This window comes from Dipodomys merriami, unplaced genomic scaffold (assembly GCF_024711535.1).
Source record: "Dipodomys merriami isolate MVZ:Mamm:240054 unplaced genomic scaffold, mDipMer1.0.p SCAF_387, whole genome shotgun sequence".
Lineage (NCBI taxonomy): Eukaryota > Metazoa > Chordata > Mammalia > Rodentia > Heteromyidae > Dipodomys > Dipodomys merriami.
Window position 1 is genome coordinate 533,297 of NW_027205459.1, and position 24,424 is coordinate 557,720.

At 36.8% G+C, this 24,424-nt stretch overlaps 1 protein-coding gene across 5 annotated transcripts in view; it reads left to right on the top strand.

The window, feature by feature from the left end:
- Positions 1-24,424, top strand: part of LOC138805114 (zinc finger E-box-binding homeobox 1) — a 158,270-nt gene that overhangs the window by 128,810 nt on the left and 5,036 nt on the right. For all 5 annotated transcript variants that reach the window (XM_069989698.1, XM_069989701.1, XM_069989702.1 and 2 more), the window contains 5 exons: positions 1,540-1,701; positions 5,735-5,937; positions 13,110-13,215; positions 18,504-20,311; positions 23,206-23,386. In XM_069989698.1, coding sequence (XP_069845799.1) covers positions 1,540-1,701; positions 5,735-5,937; positions 13,110-13,215; positions 18,504-20,311; positions 23,206-23,386 — 2,460 coding nt within the window. The remainder of the gene's footprint in view (positions 1-1,539; positions 1,702-5,734; positions 5,938-13,109; positions 13,216-18,503; positions 20,312-23,205; positions 23,387-24,424) is intronic.

The window sequence follows — 24,424 nt, forward strand, 5'->3', positions numbered from 1 at the left end:
TAGTTGCTTTGTGCTACTTCAGTTAACCAATAAGGAGTGTGCCCAGGCAGTGATTTGAACTTTTCCCTTAGACATGCTAGACATTTTATACTGCAAAACAAAATACCATATTAATATAATGGAGGGAAGCAGAAATTGCTCTTTTCTCGTGTTTTCTTGTAAAAAACAAAAGTAAGAATAAAGGATTCTGGGGTGGGGACGTGGGTAAAAAGACTGAAGTTAAAAGTCTTGAAGATGATGAAAAAGCCAGGTGGAAGATACTTATACACAGCCATTTTAATTTGTCCCTACTTCAGTCCACCAGCAAGTGCTGTTTTTACAAAATTAGAATGTACAGTTCAGTCTTACATCTATAAAAACATCATCCATGAGGTACCTGGGAATTTTGTTTACCCACCAGTCACCACCAGCATTACTCCAGTCCCCTCCAGAGCCAGTGCAGAAAATGGAGGAGAGCCGTAGCCCAGCAAAGCAGCACCCTGAGCTGGCTTCTCAAACTGAACTCATTCTACTCCCTTAAACTTTCTTAGCATGAAAAAAGAATAAAACATGTCTCTGCCACAATCCCATGGTCAAGCATTTATTGAGACAGAAATAGAGAAATAATAGCTTTGTTTATATAGGAATCCTAAAGGAGATGCAAAGCAATTTTTATTTATTTGATTCACTTTTAATGAACCCAAAATATATCAATCTAATCAAATCTAACTGCAGATAAGTATTAAAGCTATTTAGTAAAAAGCCAGCTTGCCAAAAGAATACTTTATATGGGAAGGACTCAGAATCATTGTATGATTTTAAGTATTGTGATAGTTGTGAGCATAGGTAACCTTTAAGAATTTTTTTCTTTATTGCTTTATCCTTAAGTGAGAAATAATTCAATCACCTATATTGCTTTCTCTGAGTTTTGTTTATTAAGATGGACTAGAATTAGACTAAAGTTCAAAAGGGGATATGGTGAGATTTTTGGACATTATTATGACATTATTATGGAGTCTATGTAGCCTGTACTAGCATAGAACCCATCGTCTAGACCAGACTGGCCTCAACTTGAGATCCCCTGACCTGTTCCTTCCAAATACTGGGCTGCAGTGATAGGCCACTGTAACAGCTTATGTATAACGTGAGAAGATTTTATAATAGATTGCAAAAAAAGAATGTAATTCATTTATAGTTCTTACTAAGCATCTCCTACAATTTCAAAAGCAATCATACACTGCCCGGCACTAATGGCTGTAATCTTAGCTATTCAGGAGGCTAAGATCTAAAGCTTAAGGTTCAAAGACAGATAGGGCAGGAAAGTTTGTGAGATTTTTATCTCTAATTAATCACCAAAGCCAGACATAGAGCTTTGGCTCAAGCAGTAGTAGCACACTGACCTTAAGCTACAAAGCTCAGGCCCTCAGTTCAAACTCTAGGACTGGAACACAATAAAAGTCATATACTCTCAGGATAAAGAATTTTTATTTTTTTAAAAAAAACCTTTGTAACAACTTGGAAGTAAAATTGCCTTTTATTTTAAAAATACATTTCTTTTAGTAAAAGATGACGAATGTGACTCAGATGCAGAAAATGAGCAAAATCATGATCCTAATGTTGAAGAGTTTCTGCAACAACAAGACACTGCTGTCATTTATCCTGAGGCACCTGAAGAAGACCAGCGGCAGGGAACACCAGAGGCCAGTGGTCATGATGAAAATGGTAAATAGAGATGAAAACTCGTTTCTCTTTCTCACTTTAAAGGATTACTGTTTCTATTACTCTACTATGAGAATCTAGTGTATGAAAGGAAATACTTTTATGAACTAAAATTTATTGTGGGTACCTGTAGAGAGAGAGTAGTCTTAGCAATTAATGGGACATTGTCCACAATAATGGCATTATATTAAATTGGCTGCTCATGTATGTAGTGTAAACACGATTGCATGTAAAATGCCTAGAACAGTAGTATCTAGACATCAGTTTTCATTTATTCAAATAGAAGAAGGCAGTAGAAAGAAAAACTAATTTGGCCCTTTGATTCATTATTTTTAGCAAGCAAAACATGGTGGTCTGGTTCAAAATATACTAAATTAGCGCTAACACTTTTTTCTGTATCTGCTTTAGTCTGTTCTGATATGAACCCTCAGTTTACAAAGAATGGTCAAAGTTCAATAAAAAAGGTGTTAAGTACTCCTGAAAAGAAATAAGCTATCCTTCTGCTCTTTCAAGAACTGAGATTAGAAACAAGAAGTTTCATGCAATAACTGTACCAAGAGTAGGAAGATACTTAAAAATGTTTAAGAATTAGTAAAATATTAATATTTTTCTAAATCTGAAACTAGAGATGGTGGCCCGGCCCTTCAATCCAAGCTACTGGGGAGGTGGACACAGGAGGATTGTGGTTAGATGGTAGCCCGGGCAAAAGTTAGCAAGACTGTCTCAAAAGCAAATAGGGTCACCATACCCTACTTTAGTACCATCTACTCAAGAGGCAGATGTAGAAGAATTCTGGTCCCATGCAAGCCCCAAAAGTGAGGTCCTATTTGAAAAACAAATGAAACCGAAAAATAAGAGATTGTAGCTCAGAGTTCCCAGGTTCAATCCTTAGTATAGAAAAAAAAATCCCAAATTTGGCTTTAACTTCAACTTCCAGAAGTTCCCAGTAGAGGAATAAATTTACCTTATATTCCAATAATCAGCTTTGAATTCCTCTGGGAAATTGGGAAAGCTGCTATGAAAAATGAAAATAGATTCTATGGCACAGAATCTACTATATTGCTTTTGGTTTTGGGGGGTTTTTTTTGCCAATCCTGGGGCTTGAGCTCAGGGCCTGGGCACTGTCCCTGAGCTTCTTTTGCTCAAACCTAGCACTCTACCACTTGAGCCACAGTGCCACTTCTGGCTTTTTCTGTTTATGTGGTACTGAGGAATCGAACGCAAGGCTTCATGCATGCTAACTTTACCATGAAGCCACATTACCAGGGAGGGAATGTGGACAGAAGGGAACCCTACTGCATTGTTGGTCGGAATGTAAAATTGTTCAACCACTTTGTAGTATGGATGTTCTTCAAAAGACTCCACATAGAGCTCCCCTATGACCCAGCAATCCCAGTTTTTGGTATTTACCCAAATGACCATAAACAAGAGCATATCAGCACTACTATGTTTATTGCAGCATTGTTTACCATAGCTAAGATATGGAACCAACCCAGATGTCCCTCAGTAGATGAATGGATCAAGAAAATGTGGTATATATACATAATGGATCCTATGCCTCCATCAGAAAGAATGACATCGTCCCATTTGTTAGGAAATAGAAAGACTTGAAGAAAATTATGTTAAGTGAAGTAAGCCAGGCCCAAAGAAACATAGGTCCCATGGTTTCCCTTATTTGCAATAACTAGTATATGTTGGGACAAGCAGAAAAGCTCAGATAAGATGATGTTAAGCGAAATGAACCCCAAGATAGGGACACAAGTTGTTTTTTCTTCCTTGCTATTGTTTCCTTGCTATTGTAGTTTTGTATGTCCCTCCCCCATAGTCTAACCCCTGTTTTCACTGTATTTGATGTTGGTATAATTTGGGGAGGGGAAGGGAAAAAAATGCTTAAATAGGGATACAGATTGACTCATTGCAACAATGAGATTTACGAGATGTTATGTCGTCGAAAAATGAACTTTACAATTTAGGCGTAGGGGTGGGGGGTGGGGGGGGAGGTTATGGTTGAGTAGGGGAGGCTGGTAGGGGAAAAAAAAAGGAGGAGGCAACAATGCTGGATAAGAAATATACTCATTACCTTGCTCAGGTAACTATAACCCCTCTGTACAGTATTTTCACAATAAAAAACTTACTTTAAAAAATTGGAGCAGAGCCCTTTAGAGCAGTTTCCACCAGTGTGCCAGACAGATACATTTTTGAAGAATGCAGGTTATTAACTCTCAACTAAGACATTAGTACCCTGGTCAGCTACTTATATATTGTTACTGACATTGTAATGCTCTACCATTTCTTCTTTCATTTCTTACATTGAAAAAGCGATTATCCCCAGAAACTTTTTTTTATCTCTGTAGATTAAACATGCTTTTCTGCTCTTTCCTTGAAAGTTATGAATATCTAATGTACCCCAGTAATTAATAGTCACACGTTTTGAATCAGTGGGGAAAAATTCAAGGGATATTTGAAAGGTTTTATATCACTGCTAATCAAAATGTTATGCTACCTGCCAAATAAAATTTAAAACATTAAAATTAAGGAATTCTGTTTTGAAAACTACAGGCAAGGCCACAGATACACAAATGAATTGTACAATTTAAAAGTGGTCAGACTGTTGGGTACCAGTGGCTCATGCCTCTAATCCTTAACTGCTCAGGAGGCTGAGATCTGACAGTCACTGTTTGAAGCCAGCCCAGGCAGAAAAGTCAAGGAGATTAGAAAGTAGACAACTCTATGATCCTGAATTAGGGACAGCTGGATTAGTAGAATTACATGACATTATACTGCTAGAAATGAAATACCCAGGATGAAGGACTTTGACTCTTGCCATTATAACCACCTAAAATCAATAATGTAGACCACACATTCTGGCAAGAGGGTTCTAAGTATTGGTTTCCCACTGGCCTGTACAAATAGAAAATTTATACTAGACAAAATATAACATGATTTCCTCCACAAAGAAGAGGGTCATATTAGAATCATTCCCAAGAGAAAATTATCTTACTCAAGTTTCTTTGCAAGCTGTTCTCAAAAATGTACCAGTGCTATGGCTATTTGATAGTTAATAAATTTGATACATAGTTCAATATGTTTGACTAGCTGTTTTGAGTTCATGTTCTTAGTATGTGATTTGTATTCATGTTCTTAGTATTGTGACTTGAACTCTAGTGAAGTAATATATGAGATTATGAAGGGTTTGGAGATAGTTACAAAATTACCTTTGGTTGCCTGTTTTTTCAATAAGGTCAAATTAAGGAAAAGTAGATAATGGTATTCTTAAATGATGCCATTATCTGATTTATTTGAGTGAATAAATGTGGCATGCTACTCTCAATTAACTTGTCTTTGGATTTCAGTAGAATGAGCATGAAGGGTCACATGGGAAATGCGCCAGATCGACATCTGTCCCTATCACTCCTTCACTCCTACACACATTCTTCCTGATCTGAATTCCTTCAAGTGGCCACACACAACCATCGAAGGATCTTGAAAACATATTTTGTGTACTACTTACTCTATAAGACAACTTTGTAGTGTCACTTTCAAACCTAAAAGAATAAACAGTAAATGGCAACAGTCTTTACCAATGGAAAGAGGTTCCACTTTAGTATGTATACATTCAGGAATGTAACCCATATCTTTATTTTTATTTTGTGTAGTTATTTTGTGCAGTTAATTATGGGTTAATGAAAAACATAGCAGACTGATAAATCCTACTCTGAGTACTGACTTAAATCTTTTATTATGTGATGCTTAAATTCTCTAACCTTTGTGAAGATCATATTTTCTCCTTTAAAATAGAGATGTGGTATTGGAGCATGGTTCAATAGTTAGAGCACCTTCCTAAAAAGTGTAAGGCCCTGAGTTCAAACTAAAAACATACATACATAAACAAAATAAAGATAATGTATTCTGTTGTTTTGAGGATGAAATATGGAATGAGTAGCACAATATCTGGCACATAGAATCAAGACTCTGTGGTACCTTTGGTAATATTTTCTGAATTTTGTTAGTTTAAAATATAAAATCTCTCTTACAGGAACACCAGATGCATTTTCCCAATTACTTACCTGCCCATATTGTGATAGAGGTTATAAACGCTTTACCTCTTTGAAAGAACACATTAAATATCGCCATGAAAAGAATGAAGATAACTTCAGTTGCTCCCTGTGCAGTTACACCTTTGCATACCGAACCCAACTTGAACGTCACATGACATCACATAAGTCGGGAAGAGATCAGGTAAGTGAAAGGGCAATTCATTCATTCTCCAAACTTTGTGAACTCAGCTTAGAATGAGAGGCAAGCATTTTATCGTATATAAAAGGATGTAATAGACACTGTCTTATCTACTGTCTTATCTTTTCTAAAGCTGGAAGCAGTTATTTGTAGAAAATTTTTTATTTTCATGCTATGATTCTTTACATCCTTAATTATTTTGCAAATCCTATAACAAACATTCCTCCAAATTTTGAATGTTTTGTATTATATTCTTCCAGAATGTTCAGTATAAGAAAATAAATACTGGTTACCACATGACTTAAATTGAAAAATTTGAAAAATTTCCTTAAACTAATAATTATTTATTCTCAGTATTAAAACTCTGGATTTTTCCTGTAAAGGGAAGCCGCCTACTTTAAGTATCTAAAGTTTTAAGTTTTCACTAAAAAGACTCAATTTCATGTGGTTTCATATGATTTGTTCTAATTTTATGTCACTGTGCCCCATTTTTCTAGAAGCATAAGCCAAAAATGATGCTATGTAGCTATGTTAAACCATTAAACAATAAATTTATAAGTTTAAACTATTAGCTCTATTATCTAGGTTTCGGGGGTTGTTGTTTTGGGTTTGTTTGTTTGTTTGTTTGTCTGTCTGTCGGGGGGGTTGAACTCTGGGCCTGGGCACTGTCCCTAAGCTCCTCAGCTCAGGACAAGAGCTCTACCACTTGAACCACAGTGCCACTTCCAGGTTTTCTGGTGGGTTATTGGAGATAAGAATCTCACGGACTTTCCTGCCCAGGCTGGCTTCAAACTGTAACCCTCAGATCTTAGCCTCCTGAGTAACTAGGATTACTGGTGTGACCCACCGGTGCCCAGCTCTACTATCTAGTTTTAAAATCTAGGAGCATTACCAATTATCCTTTTTGTTACAAATTCCTATTGATGGTCAGCTATCAGGACTCAAAATGATACATATTAAACTCTAATTTTAAATATCAAATGACTCAATTCAAAGCCAAATGGTGGATTGAATGAAAAAAATCATGGAACTAAGGAAAGTCACTATTTGAAGAAAGAAAGGGAGAAAAACCTTTGAGATTAAGAAGGAAGTAGTAAAACAGCAGAAAACAAAGAGAATCATAGACATCAGAGGAAAAAAGAAAAGTACTAAGCTCTAAACCCTTGCCTGACACCCCTCAGGAGAGGGAGGAGAAATAAAGTCATGAGCACAAAAGCAAAGGGCCCTGGAACAAGCCTGCATTACTAGTTGTAGAATAGGTCCATGCCTCCTGCTAGCCTTAAGTCCAGCATGGGAAGTTGTTAAGACAGAGATCAATTAAGACCACTGGGGCCATAGCCACACATGAGTATTTAGATTCTTCATAGACACTAAACTACATGAATACAGGATAAAAGTTGTGTACTGTACATGACTGAAGGACTCATTTGACAAAGTTGGGGAAGAGGATAGATTTCTCACTGCAGAAAATAGGCAAGAGGGTGTTACCTGTGTGATTGGAGTTGTCCCTTGCTAAGGGCAGTCCCACTCACCAAAGGCATTTCCACTGGCTCAGATCTCTGGGCTTCCCAACAGGAAGTCCTGCCTGTTCATATCTACTGAGTCTGCAAGATCCCAAAACAGTCCTGTCTGGCCATAGGAACTCCCACCAGTTGGAAAAGCTGCTTTGATAAGAGAACCAGATAGGCAAGCTGTTAGAATAAACACAGCCAAAACACCCCTCCCAACAGGGAAGTTAGGAGCTTTTACTCCTTGGAAATTATATCCCTCTGAAGCAGTTACCATATCACCTGCTATTAAGGGCTCCCTCCTTGCCCCCGCCCCCTGAGCTGCTGCTTGAGACAAATTATTTCAAATCATCACTCCAAAATTTTCAGAACTAACTACATTAAATAGATACGAATAGACATCAGTGAACCAAACACTGGAGGAAAATATTGGACACTTTCACAGAATTCAGATAGTATCCATTTCTCAGAGAAAACTAAAAATTTTTGTTATGTTTCATTTTTCCATTTTTAATTTTTTTAATTTTTTTATTGTGAAAATACTGTACAGACGGATTACAATTATATGGGCAAGATAATGAGTACATTTCTTATCAACCACTGTAGCCTCCTTCTTTGTTTCCCCTTCCCATCCTTTCCCATCCTCCTCCCTTCCCCCCACCCAATCTCCCACCCCAGCCCACCAAAGTTGTAAAGTTCGTTTTCGACATAACGACTTGTACATCTCATTGTTGCAATGGGTCCACCTGTATCCCTATTTAAACGATTTGTTTTTTCCCTTCCCCTCCACAAATTATACCTACAATAAATACAGTGAAAGCAGGGGTTATACCGTGGGGGAGGGACATACAAAGCAACAAAGAAATAATCTTATAAATGTGTTAGAAACAATGGCATGAAAGTAAAAACATTTGAATACATATCTTAGAGTTTATTTCCCTAACGTCAACTTATCATTTTTAAATTTTTATCATTGCATTGATTTCATTTTTTACAATTTTTCTATTGATAGTTTATCAACCTGTGTTTATTACTCTTAATTCCTCTATCCTACTGCAATCTGTTACTTGTATACCTCCCCAGAATCACTGAACTACCTACATTCCTGCACACTATTATTTTATTTTCATTGCACACATTTCACTTTTTGACTGCATCTTCTTATATCCTTATTTTTTCCATCATAGCCCCTTTATTTTACCCCCAAATCTTTTTTTTTAATTTAATTTTATTTTATTTGTGAACATACTGTACAGAGGAGTTACAATTACGTGGGCAGGATAATGCGTACATTTCTTACCAAGCATTGCAGCCTCCTCCTTTGTTTACCCTTCACATCCCTTCCCAGCCTCCCCCCTCCCCCCAATCCCAATCCTTCTCCTTCCCTTCCCCCCCCCCCCCCCGCACCGATGTTGTAAAGCTAGTTTTGGACATGACAACTTGTACTTCTCATTGTTGCAACAGGTCCACCTGTATCCTTAAACAACTGGTTTTTCCCCATCTCCTCCACAACTTATACTGACATCAAATATAGTGAAAGCAGGGGTTATACTGTGGGGGAGGGATATACAAAGCAACAAAGAGATAATCTTATAAATGTGTTAGAAACACATGCATGAAAGAAAAAAACATTAAAATACACATCTAAGGGTTCATTTTCCTGACATCACATTATCTGACCTTTTCCGCTTGACTCATACATATACTAGATATTACAAATAAGGGAAACCATGGGATCTATGTTTCTTTGGGCCTGGCTTACTTCACTTAATATAATTTTTTCCAAGTTTTTCCATTTCCTAACAAATGGGGCAATGTCATTCTTTCTGATGGAGGCATAGAATTCCATTGTGTATATATACCACATTTTCTTGATCCATTCATCTACTGAGGGGCATCTGGGTTGGTTCCATATCTTAGCTATGGTAAATAATGCTGCAATAAACATAGTTGTGCTGGTAGCTTTAGTGTGGTCTTGTTTGTAAACATTTGGGTAAATGCCCAAAAGTGGGATTGCTGGGTCATAGGGGAATTCTATGTGAAGTATTTTGAGGAACCTCCATACTGCTTTCCAAAGTGGTTGAACAAGTTTACATTCCCACCAACAATGAAGTAAGGTTCCTTTCTGTCCACATCCCCTCCACCATCTGTTGTTGTTAGAGTTCTTGATTTTTGCCGTTCTAACTGGGGTGAGGTGATATCTCAATGTTGTTTTGATTTGCATTTCTTTTATGGCTAGGGATGTTGAACACTTCTTCATGTGTCTATTGGCCATCCTTCTTTCTTCTTCAGAGAAGTTTCTCTTTAAGTCTTTCGCCCACTTATTTATTGGGCAGTTGTTTCTTTGAGGATTTGTTGTTGTACCCCCAAATCTTAATTGCTTTACAAATAATATTTTTTCTTAATCACCTACAATATTACATAAGAATGCTAATCCCTTTGATATGTAACACAGTTGTTCTTATAGATGAAAATATACATAACCAACAAAATGTGGGAAAATTTAATCTCACCAGATAAATAAAACAAATGAACAGTGGGAAATAATCAAACAGTAAAAAAAAAAAAAAGGTGAAATTAAATGGCAAGAAACACTACATACTTTTCAATATTGACTGAATGTTAATTGTCTCAATTCTCCAGTTAAACACATATGATAGCTATTTTTATTAAAAAGCAGGAACTGACTGTGTATTGCTTTAAAAAATAAAAGGAAGAAGAGGATGAGGAGGAAGAGGGGGGAGGAAAGGAGGGAGAAGGAAAGAAGAGGAGGAAGAGGAAGAAGAAGAAGAAAGAAGAAGACTAAAGATAACATCTCACTGGCAGAAACAACTATTGTCTTAGGATAAATGAGTGGAAAAAGCTCATCCAAGCAAATAGGCCCCTAAAGCAGTCAGGAGAAGCCAAACACATATCATCTGGTCGACTTCCAAGCAAAATTAGTCAGAAAAAGGTAACAACATATTAATAGGAGGAATGATCTATCGAGATAATATAATAATCGTTAACAAATATGCACTAAGTATCAGTGTCCCCGTGTCATTAATCAAACATTTTTAGACTTAAAAGCACCAGTAAACCCAACACAATGATGATGAGAGAATTCAGTATCCCATACTCACCAACAGATTAGACAAAGAAACAACAAAGAAATGTCAGAGTTATTAACACTATAAATCAAATGTATGTAGCAGACCTCTACAGAGTATTTCTCCTAGCAGCTACACAGTGGACATTCTTCTTAGCAGCCTATGAAACTTTCTTGGAAATAGGACATATCTTAGGACACAATACAAGTCTTACCAATATTTTAAAAATGAAGTAACTCTGTATTCTATTCAACTGTAATGGAATAAAACTAGAATTCAATAGCAAAAGAAACTACAGAAAATATTTAAACACTTGTAGACTGAAAGATACATTGATGAACGAGGAGTGGATTACAGAAGAAATTTTTTAAAAAATGAAAAGTTCTGGAAATCTCATGAAAACAAAAACAAAACCTACCAGAATCTTTGGGATATAGCAAGGACAGTGCTAAGAGGAAAGTTTATAGATAAGAGAGAACCAAAAGAGCAGAAAAAAGGAAGATCATTTAACATCTTAAATTAATAGCTTAATGATAAACTTCAAAATCCTAGAAAAACAAAGCTAAAACTAAAATTAGCAAAGAAATATTAAAGATTAATGCAGAAGTTAATGAAACTGAGGCCAAAAAACTGTTCAAACCATCAATAAGAGAAAAAGTTGGTGCTTTGAAAAGATAAACACAATAGGTAATCCTTTAACCTGTCTGACTAAAAGAAGGAGAAAAGAAAGGAGAATTAATAAAAGAAAAAAGGAATATTACAATAAATACCAATGAAATCCAAAAGATAATAAGGAAATATTTTATAAAACTATATTGAAATTAACTAGAAAATATAAAAGAAATAGGTAAAATACTAGATATAGCTGACCTACCAAAAATTCTTAAATAGATACATAAGCAATGAAACTGAAGCAATAATAACCTCCCCTTAAAAAGAAACATCCATGACCTAATAGGTAGATTTTACTCCTGATTCTACCAAGCCTTTAAAGAAGGACACCAGTACTCCTCAAACTCTTTCATAAAACAAAAGGGAAAGAATACAACACAACTGCCTCTATGAAGCCATTACTGAATTTTTCAAACCCATATAAGGACACAACAAAAAGAATTACAGACAAATCTCCAATAAAGAAAAACAAGAATTCTCTTTTAAATACATATAAACAGAATACTGGAAATATCAAACACCATGCTAGAGTTGGTTTCATTCCATGAATGAAAGGTGGTTCAATGTATAATACCAGAATTTCCAATAATGGACTAATGGTAAAGTCCCCAAAGGAACTTATGGAAAGGAATATGAAGAGAAGAGAAGGAGGAAATGGATGCAGCGAAGGTACTGTTGGGACAAATCCTGCCTACTTACTATGTGTTCTGTTGAATGTGGTACCAGATAGTGCAGTAAGGTGCTTTTCTGAGATAGACACAAAATAGACAAGGCTTGGGCAAAGAGGGTGTTAATAGGACATTTGACAGTAACCCTGTCCTACCACTGCTGCCACAGTTTCCTCTTCATACTGTTGGAAATCATGCTATGACTAAAAGTGAGTATTTCTATGTCTTGTTACTGTATTCACTTTACAAACATTTGAGTTTCTATTATATGCCAGGTCTTACTCTAGGTTAAGAAGACAAGAATGAAAAAGACAAAATATATCCTAATGTAAGGTTACAGACATTAGTAGTCAACATAAAACAAACAGAACTCAGTATAAGTTAAAATAAAGCAGTATAAGAAGAGAAGTGATAGAAGCTTCTAACTTTTATGGGTAGGAAGAACTGAGAATGCTACATCTGAACTGAGCCCTGAATAAAATTAAAGAGCCAGTCTTGAAATACTGAGGTCTCCCTCAATAGTATCTCTGACTGGAAAGCCAGTGAAATTGAAAAGCCTCAAGGTAGGGACCTGTTTATGCTGTCCAAGAAGCAGGACCATGGCCAGTGTGAGCAAATGGGAGGGAGACAGATGAGTCTATAGAGGTATTGAAGGTCAGATGATATAGGGCAAGAGAAAGACTTTTAACTTTACTCTGTAGTGTGATAAGGAAGCCTTTTAATAATAGTGGACTTCGAATTTTTTTTGAGAGAATTGTTAGGAAGAGAGTAGATCAAAAGGGACAAGAATGGAAACGCCGTGGTCCTTTCCTCTTTTTATGACCTTGTTCTCCAATTGAGTTACTGTGCTTTAGACAGCTCATCAAATAATCTTGGGCTTGTCTTCTTTATCTGTAAATCAGAGACCAGAAACAACAATCTCTAGTTCCTAGTAAAGTGTATATTATTTTAAAATTTAATAAATACCATATTGCTTAAAAAATGATCAATAAAGCATAGCTCTGATACTTGAAATAAAGTTGGGATTTTTTTTCTCTATGTCAAAATTCTGTTTCCACAATCAACATCCTATTTGGTATAATTTTAAGAGTTGCATTTTTGTAACTGCTACAATTTAAGGTCTTTAAGAAACAAAACAATTACCAAACTCACCAATAGCAATATTGTTAGCAGATTGGATGTTCTTTATGTCTAAAATCCTTTTCCTTTACAAATAAAACACCAATTCTTTCTTACAGAGACATGTGACGCAGTCTGGGGGTAATCGTAAATTCAAGTGCACTGAATGTGGAAAAGCTTTCAAATACAAACACCATCTAAAAGAGCACTTAAGAATTCACAGTGGTAAGTATTTGCTTTCTTTCTGCATCCTGCATGATAAAGCACCTGTGGTAATAGATCTACCATAATATGAGGCACATATATAATTAATAATTACTTGCTTTACTTTGGGGATTAAGACTACTATGGAGTTTATAAATAGTATTGTATTAACACCTTTACCTTTAGCTGAAGTATATCAAATTAATATAATATGACATACTCCAAATTTCTTAATCAGAAGACAATAAAGCAGATGATAAAGCATGTTTTAACAAGTATGTTCTAAAACCACGTAAGCTTTCTGCTGAATGTTAATTTCATTGCCTCTTTTGGGTAGAGATGATATTTGAAAAAGGAGGTAAGAAGGTGGATACAGCCTTTACATGAGAAAATAAGAAATGGAAACTCAGTAAGAAAATCACAGAAAGGTAGCCAGTGAATGAAGGCACCACAGGAAAGAACTATAACATTGATGAGAACATGGAGAAAAGAGAATTCCCCATCATGGTTACCTTTTACTTTACCTACACCATTGCTTATAAACGATTACTACAAAGGGAATCATATTTGATGAAAATAGATACTTATGATTAACACTGAGAGCTGGTATTTTCATATCTTTCCAGATTCTACCTAAACAAAATCTATCTATAAGCTACAAGAAAACTTAGCATCTCACATTATAACATGAAATCTCCTCTCATTATTTTGATATGTTGTTTTTTTCTGCTTAGTGAGCACAGCTTTAGTTACTTACAAATGTCATATATATATACCCATGCACGCATGTGTGCACATGTGTGTGTGCGTGCACACACATACATACATACATACATATGGAAAAAATTAATAGTAGTACTATGAAATTTTTTTTGGTTATAATTTTCTCTTTGGATCATATTAGATACATTTTGTTTACAACTACATTGAGTGTAACAATCTGCCTCAGTAAAAGCCATCTTCCAAAAATAGGATTTTTATAGGAGCTAAAACTCATCTTTTGGGATCTATTGAAAGAAGTTGGGCATGAGTGGCTCATGCTTGTAGTCATAGCTACCCAAGAGGATTAGATCTGATGATCAAAATCAAAGCCAACCTGGACAGAAATGTCCATAAAACTCTAATCTCACACACGCACACACACACATACACACACACACACACGTACACACACACATACACATACACATGTTGTTTTTTATTTAAATAATTTTAATTTACATTTCACAAACATTTCCCTACAGAAAGTACAGTTGTGTGGCTTTGAGGGTAGTGATTGGTGATAACCATGACATTGTGGAATCTTGCTGTATTGATCATTGAAGTTACATCCCTGGGTTCAGTATCACTAATATTGTCATTTGCAGGTGTTTGCACCAAGATTCTTAAGGAAAAAAGTATTTATATTCACACTTTTGATAAATGTTTCTAAAAAGTAGAGATTAGCTTTTGCCGCTTCCTGCAGTTACCTTGTCTGCTGTGAAACAGTGTTCACCAATAATAATATAGTTTCAATGACCTGCTTTTGAAGGGTAGGCAGTGTTTAGGCCTTTGCTTAGGCTGGCCTTGAACTTTCAATCCTCCTGAAACCAACCTCTTAAGTAGCTGGGATTACAGGCATGTATCACCAATCCTGGAAATAACGTACTTTCATACTATAGATGATTCAATTCAACAGAGTTTTAAATTAGTGTAGAAAAAAAAAGGAAGAAAAGCTCAGAGTAGGATCCACATAGTTGTATAGGAAGATTTATCAGATTGTTTTATACAAAAAGTTGGGAAGCATAGGATATGGGTCTAGAAATAAGATTTTAAATGTAATTGCAAAATCCTACATTGTTATCTAAGATCTGATTCAATCAGTAAGTCAATTCTGTGATCAACAGCTTCACATGTGATGACAATAGACAACTGCTCTAAAATGAATGCGAATTTAGACTCCTTTTTGGAACATAGAACTACCAATTGTATTCTGAGCAATCCATTTTTAGGTATTTATACCTGTCTTAGTTTTAAAATTTATCTGCTGCAAATGTGTGGTGGCTTATCCCTACAATCCTAGCTACACTCTTTCTTAAAAACAAGCCAACTCTTGATCCACAGCTATTTGTGAGGTGGAGGTATAGGAAGATCCTGATTGAAAGCTAGAAGAGGTAAAAGTGTGGCAACCTATCTGAAGGACAAAGCAAAAGGATGGGAGGCATGGCTCAAGTGGTTCAGCACCTGTCTAGCAAGTGAGAGATCCTGACTTCAAATCCCAGAACTACAAAAATATAGGTAGCCAATATAAGTCTGCTATACTTTTAATATAGCAAATAATTATAATGAAGAATTATATCAGGAAAAAGTTTAAAGACCTGATATTAACTCCACAAAAAGTTGCTCCTAGGAACATTATAAAGAGAAAAATAGAAATTTATGTCCTCCTTAGAAATATCCTTAAAATAATACAGCAGAGAGAATTTGATAGGGTCTTTTTAAAAGCAGGTTCTTCAAAAGAAGCCAATGATATTTCACCAAAGCACAATTTTTTATAAAGCATTTCTTCAGGATGACTTCTTGGTTATAGTCCAAGTATACTGCTCCCTTATAGTCTGGTTTAATCCAAGAGATTTTTGGATCAGGCTCCTTCAAGTGTCATCCCAGGACTGGTGCCAGGCTACAAACCATGCATTACTGGTTCTTGAAGACTTAATGCAGAAATTGAAAAGTGAGCATTTAAAAACTATTATACCAAGATATTGCTGAGACATTTTCACTACATTTTACAAATATCAATCAACAGTAGATGGGAAATTTAAATAAAAATGGTTGTTTCTCACCGCAGGGAATTTAGAAAGCATCATCAGCATGCTTTTCATGCTAGGAAAGCAATGAACTGCAAATCCTTCTGGCAACTTCTATAATGTTTTTTTCTCAGATGGATTTTTAAAAGGATTTGAAGATCAAGAACCAGAATTTTGCTCTCTAAAATTACCTGGATTGTTGCTCTATTATGTTTTATAATATTAAAATAATTGTATGTTACTAAAATGTGAATTTTAATGATGAACCCTAAGCAGAATTGTGTGCATTAACAGGTATTTGCACCCTGTGTAGAAGCTAAGCAATGGCAAGCTGAGTTATATACCCCCAAATCTGCACTAGGAGTGAGACAGAACACCTGCACAGCTCTTCCCCAGAGAATAATGTTTTATTTTTCCATGGCTTTAGTGGTTTTAGCCTGGAAATCTTTACATTAGATGTTAACCAAATACCTCTGCTGTTACAAAAAAAAATCCATTATTTATGGTACATTTAACTGAGTAGTGGAGCTTATTGGAGTAACTTCCAGGCTAAACTACTGAGAACTTTAGCAAAGGTAAATTAAATTATGTACTTAAGAAATGCACCATAAAGCTATGATGTTGGGAACAAAGGGTTTTCCAATATAGTAACTTTGGCTTTAGAATAATTATTCTGTAGACTTTCTTTCTCACAGTGACAAAATATCAAGATAATTTTGAGCAAGAAGAGTAACTTAATTAGTATGTATTGAAAACTTGACTATGTACAGCCACTTACTAGTTATTAACATACATTTATATTACCTTTAGAGTCCTCAGAAAACCTGAGGTAGAATATAGAGGCTCAAAGAGCTCAATTCACTTGTCCAGAGTCACTAAACTAGTGCTTGTATCATCTTTACTTCAAAGCCACTAGTCTTTATCATCTCCCTGTTTGTAAAGATAAAATATAATCTGCAACCATATTTCAAAAAAGAAATTACTCATTTTTTTTTAATTTGCAGCATTGATGTTGTATAATTAGCAAAGCTTACATTGACTTCCTTGCTGTTTTCATTTTTAAAAATAAAGGAGATCCGGGAGCCTGTGGCTCAAGCCTGTAATCCTAGCTACTCAGGAGGCTGAGATCTGAGGATTTCAGTTCAAAGCCAGCCCAGGCAGGAACATCTGTGAGACTCTTTTTTTTTTTTTTTTTTTTTTTTTGGTCGGCCGTGGGGCTTGAACTCTGGGCCTGGGCGCTGTCCCTCAGCTCTTCAGCTCAAGGCAAGCGCTCTACCACTTGAGCTACAGCGCCACTTCCAGTTTTTCTGGTGGTTATTGGAGATAGGAGTCTCACGGTCTTTCCTGCCCGGGCTGGCTTTGAACCGAGATCCTCAGATCTCAGCCTCCTGAGTAGCTAGGATTACAGGCGTGAGCCACCAGTGCCCGGCTTCTGTGAGACTCTTATCTCCAATAAACCACTGGAAAACCGGAAGTAGCACTGTGGCTTAAGCGGTAGAGTGCTTGCCTTGAGCTGAAGAGCGCAGGGACAGTGCCTGGGGCCCAGAGTTCAAGCCCCACGACCAACAAAAACAAAAACAAAAAAAAGGAGAAAAAGAGCTTTATTATAATGCTGAGTAAACAAATTGATATCATATTTCATAATTAGCTATCATTCATCTAATAAAGGTTCAAAGATGGGATCTTTAAAACCTGAAGTGGGACAAATGCATGAGTTAAATGACCAATAGGACCCACAGGTTCACAACTTACTGGGGCTAATAGTTTGTAACATATTGAATATAAATTCATGAACTCTAACCATAAATTAGACTTTATGACAATATTCAGTTCAGTTCTTCTCCAAATTTTTCTGTCAACATCTCTCCAATGGCTGATGAGAATAAATGCTTTGTGTTCCTGGGAAGTCTGGAGAACAATTTAACAGAGGCCTCGATAATCCCTTGTATTGTGTCTCCTGCCAGTTCACACAAACTTTGTATTTTATCAAGAATATAATACGTTTTAATATAAAAATAAAATCTTCAAGATGATTTGCAAATCTACAAGAACTTGTATCCTTAGGGATAATATACATTCCAATTTAATAAATCAATAATTATAGCAACGCCTTATATTAAGTATTTCCTTCCATTAAGAAAGATCTTTTTTCCTTTCTTCTAACATAGTTTTTCTCCTGCAGTTGATTGAATAGAGTAAAATATATAAATGATATAAGTGTGTAAAACAGGATAAGAAAAGCTAATTGAAAGAGTTGGATTAATTATTTTTTATATTTGAGAAAAATTAGCTAATTAGTTACAAAGATTAGCAGAAATGGTGCTCACATATGCTGAGAAGATTCCTTGATTGGTTAGCATGCATAGTTCAGGCTAAGGTTTTCTAGTGTTTATAAAATATATGTGGTCTTTGAACTAAAATAATGATTACAAATGATATATCACAGGTATATTTGTTAATCCTGCTTTTTTAAAATGATACTGCTTATTTTTTGGAAATTACAGTCTGTAATTTTTTGTTTAGGAGAGAAGCCATATGAATGCCCAAACTGCAAGAAACGTTTTTCCCATTCTGGTTCCTATAGTTCACATATAAGCAGTAAGAAATGTATCAGCTTGATGCCTGTGAATGGACGACCAAGAACAGGACTCAAGACGTCTCAGTGTTCATCACCATCTCTTTCAGCATCACCAGGCAGTCCCACACGACCACAGATACGGCAAAAGATAGAGAATAAGCCCCTTCAAGAACAACTCTCTGTAAACCAAATTAAAACTGAGCCTGTGGATTATGAATTCAAACCCATTGTGGTTGCTTCAGGAATCAACTGTTCAACCCCTATACAAAATGGGGTTTTTAGTGGTGGTGGCCCATTGCAGGCGACCAGTTCTCCTCAGGGTGTGGTGCAAGCTGTTGTTCTGCCAACAGTTGGCTTGGTATCTCCCATAAGTATCAATTTAAGTGATATTCAGAATGTACTTAAAGTGGCAGTAGATGGTAATGTAATAAGGCAAGTTTTGGAGAATAATCAAGCCAATCTTGCATCCAAAGAACAAGAAACAATCAATGCTTCATCCATACAACCAGGCGGCCATTCTGTTATTTCAGCCATCAGTCTTCCTTTAGTTGATCAAGATGGAACAACCAAAATTATCATCAACTACAGTCTTGAGCAGCCTAGCCAACTTCAAGTTGTTCCCCAAAATTTAAAAAAAGAAAATCCAGTTCCTGCAAACAGCTGCAAAAGTGAAAAGTTACCAGAAGATCTTACTGTTAAAACTGAGAAAGACAAAAGCTTTGAAGGGGGAGTGAATGATAGCACTTGCCTTCTATGCGATGATTGTCCAGGTGACCTCAACGCACTTCCAGAGTTAAAGCACTATGACCTAAAGCAGCCTGCTCAGCCTCCTCCACTCCCAGCCCCAGAAGTTGAGAAGCCCGAGTCCTCTGTTTCATCGGGTACTGGAGATGGCAATTTGTCTCCCAGTCAGCCTCCTTTAAAGAATCTCTTGTCTCTCCTGAAAGCCTACTATGCTCTGAATGCACAACCAAGTGCAGAAGAGCTCTCAAAAATCGCTGATTCGGTAAACTTACCACTGGACGTAGTAAAAAAGTGGTTTGAAAAGATGCAAGCTGGACAGATTTCAGTGCAATCTTCTGAACCGTCTTCTCCTGAACCAGGCAAAGTAAATATACCTGCAAAAAATGATGAACAGCACCAATCTACAAATGCAGATGAACCCCAAGACAGCACAATAAGTCTACAAAGTCCTCTGAAGATGTCGAATTCTCCAGGTTTACCAGTGGGATCAACAGTCAATGGTTCCAGAAGTAGTACACCATCCCCATCACCTTTAAACCTCTCCTCAGCCAGAAACACACAGGGTTACATGTACCCAGCAGAAGGTGCACAGGAAGAGCCACAAGTAGAACCTCTTGATCTTTCACTACCAAAGCAGCAGGGAGAGTTATTGGAAAGGTCAACTATCACTAGTGTTTACCAGAACAGTGTTTATTCTGTCCAAGAAGAACCCTTGAACTTGTCTTGTGCAAAAAAGGAGCCACAAAAGGACAATTGTGTTACAGACTCAGAACCAGTTGTAAATGTAATCCCAAGTGCCAACCCCATAAATATTGCTATACCTACAGTCACTGCCCAGTTACCCACAATTGTGGCCATTACTGACCAGAACAGTGTTCCATGCTTACGAGCACTCGCTGCCAATAAGCAGACTATTCTAATTCCACAGGTTGCATACACATACTCAACTACAGTCAGCCCTGCAATCCAGGAACCACCCCTGAAAGTGATCCAGCCAAATGGAAATCAGGTAAATAAACAAATAACAGCCATCCTGAACCTGGTTAGTTAGTGCTAGGTTGAAAAAGAATCCAATCACTCTAGAATCAATTTGGTTGTTCCATACTTACATTTAAAACAAAAATGAAGCTGGGTGCCAGTGGTTCATACCTGTAATCCTAGCTACTCAGGAGTCTGAGATCTGAGGATTGCAGTTCAAAGCCAGCATGGGCAGGAAAGTCCATGAGATTCTTAAATAAATCACCAGAAAACTGGAAGTGGCACTGTGGTTCAAGTGGTGGAGTGCTACCTTTACCTGAAGCGCTCAGGGATAGCACCCAGGCCGAGTTCAAGCCCCATGACTGACCGAAACAAAAGCCAGGTACTGGTGGCTTACAACTGTAATCCTAGCTACTCAGGAGGCTGAGATCTGAGGACTGCAGTTAGAAGGCAGCAAGACAGAAATGTCTGTTTGACTTTTATCTCCAACAAACTACTCAGAAAAAAAAGTGCTGTGGCTCAAGTGATAGAGCAAAATGAGGCTCAGGGATAATAGCACCCAGGCCCTGTGCTCAAGCCCTAGGACTGGAAAAAAATGAGCTGGGTATCAGTGGTACCTGTAATCCTCCCTATTCTGGAGGCTGAGACTAAAAGGATCATAGTCTAGGCCAGCCCAGACAAAAAGTGAGGCCTATCTCAAAAGCGACCAGAGGAAAGGGGCTTGAATGGTAGAGCACATGCCTAGCAAGGGAGAACCCCTGAGTTTAAACCTAGGTACTATCAAAGAATAAATGGATCAATCCAGGAATTGGTGTCTCATACCTTTCTAATTCTAGCTACTCAAGAGGCTGAGATCTAAGGATCTCACTTTGGAGCCAGCCTGAGCAGACAAATCCAGAGTCTCTTATTTCCACTTAACCAGTAAAACACTGGAACTGGAGATGTGGTTAAAGTGATAGAGCCCCAACAATGGTATAAAAAGCCTATTGAAAGCAAGGGCTTGAGTTCATGGCCCAGTAGTGGCACACATGAGAATTGATCCATGTTTGCTTCAACTTTTGTGGCATGTCTTCACTGTCTTAAGGTATCACCTAAACTTAAAAGTCTTACTCTATTATGAAAAATGACATCTCAGCTAGAAGCCTACTTAAGGCTGTAAAGAGCAAATGTAATACTCTTTGTTTCTCTTTTTTATAGTTAAATATCAAAATTAATAGTTTCTGCCTCATTGTTATCATTAGTAAATATGTTCACAAGTTTACATTAGGCAGACTTAGCTAAACCTTTTAACAACACCTTTCATTATAAATAGCTTTAATGAGACAAACAGGAAGTATACAGATAACTCATCTAGTAAATTGGCTGATAGTTTATGAACAGTGATAATAATGAGACATGATAATATACGAAGAATTGTGATCATGAATCTGTATGCATTTTTCTCTTTAACTTGCCATACAAAAACTCCATGCCAGTTTTAGATAGAGCTGTGTTGTGTGACTGTTGTATATCTCATTGTCCAAGATTTTTACATGTCCCTAGCCTTCCCATTTTTTTGAATCAAGTGGACACCAGCGATCACTATTTGATCTTTAATGCAAATATTGGCAGCAAGTTAATATTTTTTAAATACTTAAATATATATTTGCTGCTTTGGGTTTCCCTTAAATATTTTTACTGTGTTTCCTAAAATTGTAACCACTCTTGAAAAATATTTCACAGATCTAGTGAATTTATCTATATTTTTGTACATGAAATAGTTTACACATCTTTGAATACAAGAATGGGCTGCTTTTAGCCGGAAGTGGCGCTGTAGCTCAAGTGGTAGAGCACTAGCCTTGAACTGAAATGCTCAGGAACAGCGCCCAGGCCCAGAGTTCAGGCCCCACAACTGAAGAAAGGAAAAAAAGGGGTGGGGGAGCTGCTTTTAACATTTTACATAATCATGTGACTAGAGCAAATAGTAGTGGTTATTTTGGCATAGGTGGGTAGCTGACAATGATCCAGACAAATGTCTGTGTGTCTTTTGCCACAAGAAGGCTGGGCACCCGTGGCTTATGCCTGTAATCCTAACTACTCAGGAGGCTGAAAGCCTCTCGCCTTGAGCTGAAGAGCCCAAGGACAGAGCCAAGGCCCAGAGTTCAAACCCCAGGACCGACAAAAAAAAAAAAAAGCACAAGAAATGTGGAACGCTTCTTTGTACTTTTAGGAAATATTTAGTTTATAGGCAAGAGACTGGAACAATCTTACCTGACCTAATTTTGTAACGGGCTCCCTGCGGGAGTATTCTATCCCCAGGAAGGTCTTCTGCCCATATTTTCTCCCTAAGACTGCTTGAATATTTTTATTGTAATTCTAATGATTCCTTTTGGACTAGAAACTGCTCTTCCCTAAAAATACTGCTCTTCCATGCTTCTCCATTAGAAAGTGGAGTCCAAACCTTTTTGTCCAGGGGACCAGAGAGTGCTTCAAAATCCTCCAGAGTTCTAAAGGGTACAATTTAAATATACTTTTAAACACTGAATCACAGTTTTTATGTAGGGAAACCAAGAATTTTTTAAATGAAAATAAATGATACCACTAAAAATGAGGTAAAACTGTCTGCAAATGATACATAAAATCATAACTCAAAACCAATTAAATTTTATTGCCACAACAATTTGGATTCTTTTGTTTTTTTCTCTTTTCACTCCAAATGAGTGTATGTTTTTTAATACAGTTTTGGCTATATACTCTGCAGCCTCTCTTCTGTGTGTATCAGTCCATAGCTGTGACCCAGCCATGCCCATCTGCAGTAGTAAGCACAAGGCTTGCTGGGGTCCACTATCTGAGAGTACATATCGAGGTAGTGCTGAAACCTATGCTTTGTTTGCATCTCTGGTTTATCTTTTAATTTGAAATTAAATCTTCTGTTTTTTCTCTTAGGATGAAAGGCAAGACACTAGCTCAGAAGGAGTATCAAATGTGGAGGATCAAAATGACTCTGATTCTACACCTCCCAAAAAGAAAATGAGGAAGACAGAAAATGGAATGTATGCATGTGACTTGTGTGATAAGATATTTCAGAAGAGTAGCTCATTATTGAGACACAAATATGAACACACAGGTATGTCAATAAACATAACGTCTTCTACAAAATTACTTTTTATATGACATACTGAAAAAAACACCATATTGTTTTCTACATCTCAAATCCTGATGTTACTACCTGTCTTCTTTGTGGACCTAGTAGTTCCTTTGTTTTTGTGTTGTTTTGATTTATTCCAATAATGACTTAATTCCTTTAAGCTGACATGGCATTTATTCTGTCCACATTCCTGGCTGCAAGTATATGCTATACTGATCAAACATAGCATCTGTCAGTAAAATATGAGCCCAGAAGGATCAAGGTACGGGGAGACATGACCTGTCTGCCTCTTAGGATGCTTGGGCATTTAGGACTTGCCCGTTACTCTGGCAAGCCTTAGATCCTTTTCACTCAAAGATCAGAAAGGTATTTGTGTTTTATAAAGAATTTCTGCCTTCGAGGTTAAACTGGATGATTCTAAGGTCACTCTGTATAATCTTCAGCAAAATATACACTCCTTAGGTCAACTCAGGAACTGGGAAAACTGGCCAAATATGGGGCTAGACCTGTTTTTCTATGGTTTGTGAGCTAAGAATGTCTTTTTGCTGGTACCTGGGTGGGTTTGAACTTACGGCCTTCTGCTTGCTTGGTTTGTTTGCTGCAACTCTGCCATCTGAACCATGCCTCCAACCTGGCTGGCTTTGAACTTCAATCCTCTGATATCAGCCTTCTGAATAATTAGATTACAGGTATGAGCCACCAGCTCCCAAATTTAAGAATTTTTTTACTTTTTTAATTATTGAAAAAGAGTAATTATGGTGTGAAATTATTTAAAAATCAAATTCCCAAATCCCTATAAAGGTTCAGTGCACACATTTGTTTGCTTATCAGCCATAGCCACTTTCCTGCTCTTCCAGAAAGACAGATTGGAGTGTCTGTAGCAAGGACTGTTTGGCCAGTAAAGTCTAAAATATTTACTACTGGCTTTTACTGAAAACACTGCCAACTTCTGGGCTGATTCCAACTATCCAGCAGAGTGCTAGTAAATTTTAATAACTGGTTCTCTGAAGAGTGGGG